Below are 8680 nucleotides of genomic sequence, written 5' to 3' on the forward strand. Positions count from 1 at the left end.
GTAGCCTGCAGCTCACAGGTTAAATCTGGATGGGGGTTTTTCCTCTGGAGACCTCAGGGTGAGGTGGTTTGTGTCACCAGGGCAGAGACGCATGGTGGTCATTCTCCAAGGGCTGAAGGGCTGAGATAGAAAGAGAGCAGAGACCAAACCCCTGTGTCTGCAGAGGCCCCAGGCATCCTCTCCAGACAGCACCAGCCCACCCAGCCCTTCCCACGCTATGAGAAAGCTGAGGCACCAAGGGGCCAACTAGAAGTTGCTGGTCTGGGTGCCCCAAGTACCTCCACTGATTCCTCCTCTCCACCCTGCGCAGGGATGCAGAGCCCACCTTGCCCGGGGCAGGGCACGCTGCCCTCACTGAGCCTGCAGCTTCTCGCTCTGATGCCTCACGTGCTGCACAGTGAGCCCTAGGCACACGCAGTCCGTCACCCCTGCACTCCCCAGCAGCACAGCCCTGGCAGGCCATGACAGCCTGACCATCCGCCTGCCTCCCTGCAGGCAGGGCTGGCACCAGGGTGGCACAGGGCAGCAGCAAAGGGGAGGGCATGGGGCAGTAGGAAGCTCCCATCAGCCTACCTGGGTGGGCCAGGATGGGAGAGGGAGATGCGGTGGGCAGTTGGGACTACCCTGGGACAAGAGGGGACCACAGGCTGTGGTTCACTAACAAACCTCACGGCAACCTCTGGCAAGGATGCCTGAGGGTCCTCCACGTAGGGTAGGCTCTAGCACAGGTAGCTGTACCATACCAGCTAGAGACAGCACTGGGATGCAGGGCTGATGGCAGGCCCTTGCCGGGCATCCAAGCTTGTTCCTCCTTCTGGGGACACCATCGCCTTCCCACCCACACCAGGACAGTGGAAGGCAGAGTGTGATGAGAATGCCCATCCTCCTTCCACACCCAGCAGGAGCAGGGTCTTGTCAGCCTCAAAGAGTCAGCAAGGGGGCCATGCGGATCTGCCGTGTCTGCGAGTTTTTGGCCAGGTGCCTGAACTGTTCCCACTGCAGGGGCTGTGCAGCCTTGAGGAGGATTTCTTGAGAGGCCCACAGAGTGTAGAGATGCCACCACAGCCCAGGGCAGAGCACTCTCCACCTTCATCATGGCCAGTCTTAGACCTTTTCCAGTCTTTTGGGGAAGGTGGTGCCCAGAACTGAGCCTACCACAAGCTGAAGTATATGGTGAGCTTGGGACAGAAGAGGGGGCAACTCTGCTGTCCTTGGGACAAGTAGGTCAGGTCTGATGGTGACACACACTTGAAGGGTGCATCTTCTTGCAGCCCATAGCGCTAGTGCTGAGGCCCACTCGTGGAGTGTCAGCATCCAGACATGTCATTGTCCTCCTTGAATCACTGGTGGGGCAAACTTGGTTGCTCATGCAGAAGAGAGGCAGCTGAGGACTCCTGTGACTTTCTTCCTCATCCTCTGTTTGCCACTTCCCAGCACAGTCTCTCTCATGTCTTTGAAGAGAAGGATGGAAACCACTTGCACCTGGTGGTGACACCTTCTCCTGGGCAATGTATGCCTCTCCCTCTGGAGGGGACACTCTTCTTGGGGCTCCAACCTGCAGAACCTCTGCAGGTTCTCCCTGATGAATGAGGGAAAGGGGTGGGAGTTTTTGGTGGGCTCAGGCTGGCTTCTGGCTCTTTGCTTGTCTCTGCCTCAGTGGAGTGGCCAGGAGCATGAGGTGGCGGTGGGGCAAAAAGCATCCTGGCACTTCCCAGGGGTATGAACTTGCCTGCAAGAGGGCACAGGGGGAAGGGACATACAGCTCCTGAGCACATGTGGGGCAGCCATGGACGTACCACAGCATCCAAGAGGGGCAGGAGCATCTGTCAGCTGCCCCAGAGGTGACGCTAACATCCTGCCCCCGCACCAGGGAACTAGGCATCTTGCCCTGCCACCCAAGCAGACCCTGGTGTCCTGCCCGCCATGGGACACTTGGCCAAGGTCAGAATGCATGGTCCAAAGGCAACATGGGCAGGGGGCACCTGAGGGGACATGTGCAGCCAGTCATGTGGTTCGTTAATGACTACCTAATGACCTTGGGGGCTGCGAGGGGGAGTGGGGCCTCCTGGCTACCCACACGCATCCGATGGACCTTGCTCTTTGCCCTGCCCCTCCTCCTGGATCCTTGCCCATTGGGCCCAGCTGGGGCCAGTATAAAAGAGGCACAGAGGAGTGGGAGGGAACCTGGAGACCCTGAGGCCATAAGGGAAGCTGAGGCACATACACAGGTGCGGGTGAGGGATGTGTAGGGGACCAAGAGTGTCTGTGGGAGGGGACCATGAGGAACTCAAGCATCCAGTGGGAGGGGGAGGATATGTAGGGGATCCCAGTGTCAGAGCAGGGGTGGGTCTATAGGAGACCCAGAGGTCCAGGGGGGTGTTCTATAGGGGACCCAGGCTTCTGGGGAGTACGGAATTGCAGGGGACCCGGGGTCCATGGGGTGTTCTGTAGGAGACCCCGGCATCCAGGTGGGATGCACAGATGGCCCAGGTGTTGGGGCTGGGGGGGAGGGGGCATGCATTTAGAGGGGGTTTGTGAGGGACCCAGCTGTCTGGGAGGGGAATTTGTAGAGGACTCAAGCGGTCAGGGTGGGCTTTCCGATCAGGGGCCCAGAAGTCCTGATGGCCCCGACCCCACTTTCCCCAGGTACCCATGGCAGGCTGGGCCTTATGCATGACCCTGGTGCTGGCAGTGCTGGCAGAGGCAGCGGGCGAGAGTCGCTATGATAAATTCCTGCGGCAGCATGTGGACCACCCCCAGACATCCGTGCTTGCAGCGCACCGCTACTGCGAGACCATGCTGGCACGCCGGCGGGTGACGGCCCCGGGACGGGCCTGCAAGCCCTCCAACACCTTCGTGCACGCACCGGCCGAGGAGCTGGTGGCTGCCTGCACCCAAACACCTGACGAAGCGGGGTTCCACAGCACCCCGACAGCCATGGGCCTCACAGCCTGCCGCCTGCGGGGGCGGGACACTCGGCCCCCTTGCACCTACCGGGCCCGGCAGCTCCAGCACCATGTGCGTGTTGCCTGCGTTAATGGGCTGCCCGTGCACCTCGCTGGCACCCACGCACCCACCCAGTGAGGCTTGACGTAGGGGGGCTGTAGGTGGGGACATGGATTCTTCTTCCCACTGGGGGCTCCGTTGGGGCCTGCAATAAAGGAGGTGCCACAGGCCTGGGTTCTGACATCAGCTTCTGGGGGGACCCTGCACTCCTGCCCCTCCCTAGGTGCCCCTGAGCCTCCTTGGGTGCCCCCGACCCTGTCCAAGGTGGACCTGGCCCCCCATGTGCCTCAAACCCCTGGGTTTTCCCAACATCCTGGATGTCCTACAGCCCCTTAAGTCACCTATGACTTCTCTTGTGCCTCATAGACTCCCCTTTCCTGGGTGCACCACAACTCCCATGGATGCCCCATAATCCCCCCGGGGTCCCCTTGATCCCCTGGATGTGCACTCAACTCTCTCCCCTGGTGTCCTGACTCTGGGTGTCACATTGCTTTCCTGGATACCCCATAGCTCCTGCAGGGTCTCCCAATCTCCCATGTGGCCCATAACCCCTGGGTACCCCCAGCTTCCCCCATGTCTGCCCCATAAATCCTCGTGTGCCACACAGTCCCCTCTGCCACATGCCTATGACCCCATCTGGGGCCTCTCCAGGGCTGGGGCCGCTCTTGGGCCCGCTCTTGGGCCCACTTGACATCCCCATGGAGCTGGGCACTGTCTGGGGCCACACACAGCCTTGAACCACCACCCCACACACACTGTACACACACAAAAACACAACACCTGTACGCAAGCAAACACGCCATGCACACCAAGCATGCACTGTGCACGCGACAAACAACCACACACCATACTTGCAGCACAAAACATACACACAACATGCATACACAGCACAAACACACACACCCCACACACATACACACATATACAAACAAATATTTTCTTGGGTTTGGGTGGGATTTCATGTGTTTCAGCTTGTGTCCTGTCACTGGGTACCACTAAAAAGAGCGTAGCTCCCTTATCTTCATCCCTCCCCATCAGTACACTGATAAGCTTCCCCTACCTGAGCCTTCTCTTCTCCAGGTTGAACAGTCCCAGCTCTCTCAGCCTTTCCTCCTATCAGAGATGTTGCGGTCCCTTCAGCAGCAGCAGCAGCCCTTTGCTGGACTCCCTCCGGTGTGTTTAAGTCTCTCTTGTGCTAGGGAGTCAGCACTTCCATCAGGACTCCCTTGACAACAAGACCAGAGCAGAGGACCCCCAGCCTGCTGGGCTGCATTAGGCAGAGCGTTGCCAGCAGGTAGAGCAAGATGATCCTGCTCCTCTGTTCAGCACTACTGAGATGTCCCAAATGCACTCAGAAATTGTAGCTGAGGAGGAAAAGAAGCACAGCAAATGGTCTTCCTCATCCTTTTCAGTTGCTCCCCATCCAAAATGTCTCTTCCTCATGTGCCTTTAGTAACTCAGGTGCTCCTTTTCTGTAGCAGAAAGGCACTTGGAGGGCCCTCCGTGATCTGGTGAGCTCCCGCTCTCAGCTGTGCCCTGGTGAGGAGAGCTGGACACTGGAGAAGAACTGCGGTATTTCAAGGGCATTTGGGGCATTCCTGGCCTGACAACTTCCAGCAGATTCACTTCTCCACCCTCCTGGCCATGGGAGGAGGTGGGAGGGCTGACCCTCTCGAGAGGGAATGCCTGGGGTCTCTGCAAGTACAAGTTTGATCTCTGCTCTGTGTCTTTTTGCCTTGGTTCTTCAAAGCTTGGTAGAAGACTCCAGCCTCTCCATCTGTTCTCTGGCAGCTCAGATCATCATGACACTGAGAGAGAAAAATATCACCACTGTGAGTTACCCTACAAGCCTTGCACAACAGGCTCTGAAGAGCATGGGAGAGGTGGCACCCCATCTTGGGTAGACAGCTCTGAGCAGCAGTCCCAAAGCAGCAATGCCAGTTCGGGGATGCCCTGCACACTGGGGCTACCTGAGCGTGCTGTAAAGTCAGGGTTGGTCCTTGCACCTTCCCTTTGCCTGCAGGGCAGCCCCACCCCTCCAGCACATCCTATCCCATTACTATGCTGTTGGTTCATCCCTCTGCTGTGTTTTCCCCTAAGAAGCAACTCTGCTTCTTCAGCATATGTTAGTGTCTGCTCTTTGTGAAGGCTAAAGGAAAAAAAAAATCTCAGCCACAAAGGAATCAGGATCATCCTTGAGGCTGTTAGCACATCCGCTCTTTCCATCAGCCAGTGGCAATGCAGGTCATAGCCAGATATTTTACCTCCGAGGCAAAGCACCAGTTGATCTTCTGGCTTCATAACAAGGATCAGAAAAGCTGTAGCTGCTCCTGCCATCTCCAAAAGAAGACATCAGGATGAGAACTGACTCTGCAGGGCTTGTGTGTCATGTGAAAGGGGATGGAAGGGGAACAACAGCATGCAGCCTTAGAGCTTTTTTTCCCCCATCACTTGCTACTATGCATGGCCCTTAGAGCTGCATACCTCTTGTTTCAGGAGCTCTGTGGTGAGGTTGAGGGGAACCAGCGCAGGAGATGGTCTCCAGTGATGTCAGTCCCTGTTCTAAATGTCCCAAAACATTAGGAGGTACAAGAGGATCCATCTCCATCTGGCCTTGGTCTCAACGCTGAAAGAGAAAAAGGAGTTCCTAGTAGGATTCTGCCTTGAAAATAAGTCACCTCTTTTGCCACTGCTGACACAAGGCAGAGCACAGGGCTGACCCCTCATCCACACCAAGTTCAGCTGATGTGGCTGAGCTGAAGAATTGCAAGGCATATTGCAGGCAAAAAACTGACTTGCAGAAATTTCACTAAATTTAATTTATTACCAATTAACATACACTTTGAATTACTGATTTGGGTATTGAGAAGCACAGAAGATATAAAAAATTACATGAGAACTTACGGAAGTGCCTTTCCTCCCCCTTCCCTGTGCACAACATCAGACTTCATGAGTGGGATCACAGCTGCCATGAAAGACTTCTGCACTGTCCTTAAACTACTGGGCTGTGTAGTTTTGTGTCGCTTTATCCAGAGACACAAAAGGCCTTTGCCACAAGCAGCGGTGGGCTGTTTACAGGCAGTGGTCAGCAAATCTGTAAGGGCAACAAGCAGCAAAAAGCTAGAGTGGGACTGGTGCCTGAAAATAAAGGAAGGATTGTTTTCATTTTTGTGTTTTAATAAACCATTGCATTTATTTATAAATTCCATTCTCATTTAGGTATTTTCGTGTCCTGCCCATCACAGCCAAACCTGAAGTCCCAGGGTTTGTGGTTGTTTCTGCCTTGTAACACCACAGACAGAAACTTTCATCACCTCAGTTTTGTGGACAGGAGTTAAGCAGCTTTTCTAAGGTCATAGAGAAAGGCTGAGACAGGAGCTCAGTTCAGGCCTCCTGAAACCTATTTAATGGCCTCCCTTCCCATTTACATGCTTTTCTGTGGAGAAAAGACAAATCGTGTCAGTCTGACTAAAATAACTTTTTTTTTTGCTTTCAGTGTACGTTTTTCAATTTGTGGCAAGTCCTGCAGTGGATCAGTACAAGCTGCATTACAACAGGCAACCAAACCTGCTCCCAAAACAGCACTATATGCCACCAGGAAGGCAGCTATAAACTTTCTGGATACTAGCACAAAGCTAAGATTTGAGTCATATCTGCTCAAATTTCATGCCCAGAGTTTGCTCTGACAGTGGTCAGCCTGCTCTTCTCATTTGCTGTATTCCAAACAATTAATTCCTTAGCCATGAACTGGGCTGTTGCTTGTTTAGTACATGCAAATGAAGCAAATAATGCTCTCTCACATGCTTCACTATAGCTCACATGCTTGCTTTAAGATCATACTTCCACCACCCAGCATCTGATGGTATAAGAGAGGCATGAGCAGCATGTTAACATTCCCGGTGCTACGGTGGAAATTTATTTCTGCTTCTTGAAAAGCAATGGCATTTTTGCAGAACCATAGCAGGGAATTGCTTAAGCAGGTACTGCAAAGGCTTTCAAAAAATATTTACTCAGCGAAGTCAAAACTGGGCTCCGTGGATTTGGCAGAACAAGTCCCATGAAATTGGGCTGTCACTGCATGCCAAGCATGCCAAAACTGACAAGGAAAAAGCTCCCCTCCGGTGCTATTGCTTGCTCTTAAAACATACCTTGCACAAACACAGCAAAATACAGCTGGTTTCTCTCCAGCTTTGCTCTAATATTTTTTTCCATGGGGGTTTGGTCCCCCACCTTCTTATAACCAAATAACTCATCCAAACAATGTGGTAAGCATTCCAACATCACAATAGCTTGAAAAGCTCGGTGAAGAGTAGAAACATTCATAAAAATCAGACCTGATATATTGTTAAAATAAAAATATCTTTTTTTTAATGAGCATGGTTCTTTCTGTAACTTTAGGCACGAATTCCGCTTTTTATCTTAAAACAGACTAATTCAATATTTTGAAGCATTTGTCAAAGGAAGGGGAAAACCTTACTTCTTCTACCTCTCCAATGTTAAATTTTTTTCTTCCAGAAGGAAATTCCAGGGTATTCCTCTTTGTATTCACACTAAAATAAAGATATCAACTGAGTTTTTTTAAAAATCCATGAGCTTTCCATTTGAATTAGTCTGGGTTTTGTTAGCTGTATCTCACAAAGAAGAATAAGTCCTTTAGACTGATTTTCTTAGGCTTTTTCTGTGAGCACAACAGCAACTGGCTTCACATCACCCTAGAGATGACTCTTCAAATCACCTTTCGAGTCTGGCCCAAAAAAAGCCCTTTTGCTGTGTCATAAAGCACATTTTTGAATGAATGCACAGTTTAACTGCAGGGACTAATTTCTACCATCACAAGGATCTCTGTGAGTCCATATTTTTTCTATTTCTTTATTTACTTCAAGAAAAATTGTTTGGAGAGAATAGAGCTATTCCTTTCTCTCTGCTAAATGAAAAGGCTCTGTAGCTTGGGCTGAGTGGTGGGGCTGAGGCACTCACCATCCCTTGTCACTGAGGAGTGGCGGAAGCCATCCCCTTTTCTGTGAGCAGGGTTTTAAATACTGGGAAGTTCTTACCTCTACCCCATAACAAATGAGGCCAGAGCCAGTAAAAAGTCACAGCTTTCTGTGAAGGACTGAGCTGAGAGGAAGCAAAGAGAAAGGACCAGGCCTCTGGGAGCACCTGGGGATTTTGCTCTGAGGTGCATCCCAGCATGGCACACATGGCACACAGACTGATAGAACTGTTTAGGTTGGAAAAGACCTTTAAGATCACAGAGTCCAACTGTTAATGTAGCACTGCCAAGCCCACCACTAAACCATGTCCCTAAGCACCGTCTACATGTATTTTAAATACCTCCAGGGGTGGTGACTCCACCACTTCCCTGGGCAGCCTGTTCCGGTGGTTGACAACCCTTTTGGTGAAGAAATTTTTCCTAATATCCAATCTAAACCTCCTCTGGTGCAACTTGAGGCCGTTTGCTCTCGATCTATCCTTTGTTACTTGGGAGAAGAGACTGACACTCATCTCGCTACAACCTCCTTTCAGGCAGCTGTAGAGAGCTATAGGGTCTCCTCTAAGCCTCCTTTTCTCCAGGCTAAACAACCTCGGTTCCCTGGGCTGCTCCTCATTAGACTTGTTCTCTAGACTTTTCACCAGCTTCATTGCCCTTCTCTGGACACGCTCCAGCCCCCCA

General features: G+C 52.3%; 1 protein-coding gene across 2 annotated transcripts; it reads left to right on the forward strand.

Moving 5' to 3' along the window:
- The first annotated feature begins 2127 nt into the window (after nt 1–2127).
- LOC130143721 (ribonuclease CL2-like) lies at nt 2128–3174 on the forward strand. 2 transcript variants are annotated; one of them, XM_056326579.1, is made up of 2 exons: nt 2128–2234; nt 2647–3174. In XM_056326579.1, exon 2 carries the CDS (start codon nt 2653–2655, stop codon nt 3082–3084), a length of 432 nt encoding a protein of 143 aa, XP_056182554.1. In that variant the 5' UTR covers nt 2128–2234; nt 2647–2652; the 3' UTR covers nt 3085–3174. The 2 variants fall into 2 exon arrangements, with proteins under 2 accessions (XP_056182554.1, XP_056182555.1); XM_056326580.1 differs by having other exon boundaries at nt 2129–2228.
- The last annotated feature ends 5506 nt before the right edge of the window (nt 3175–8680 follow it).

This window comes from Falco biarmicus, chromosome 1, assembly GCF_023638135.1.
Source record: "Falco biarmicus isolate bFalBia1 chromosome 1, bFalBia1.pri, whole genome shotgun sequence".
In the NCBI taxonomy this organism is placed as follows: Eukaryota; Metazoa; Chordata; class Aves; order Falconiformes; family Falconidae; genus Falco; species Falco biarmicus.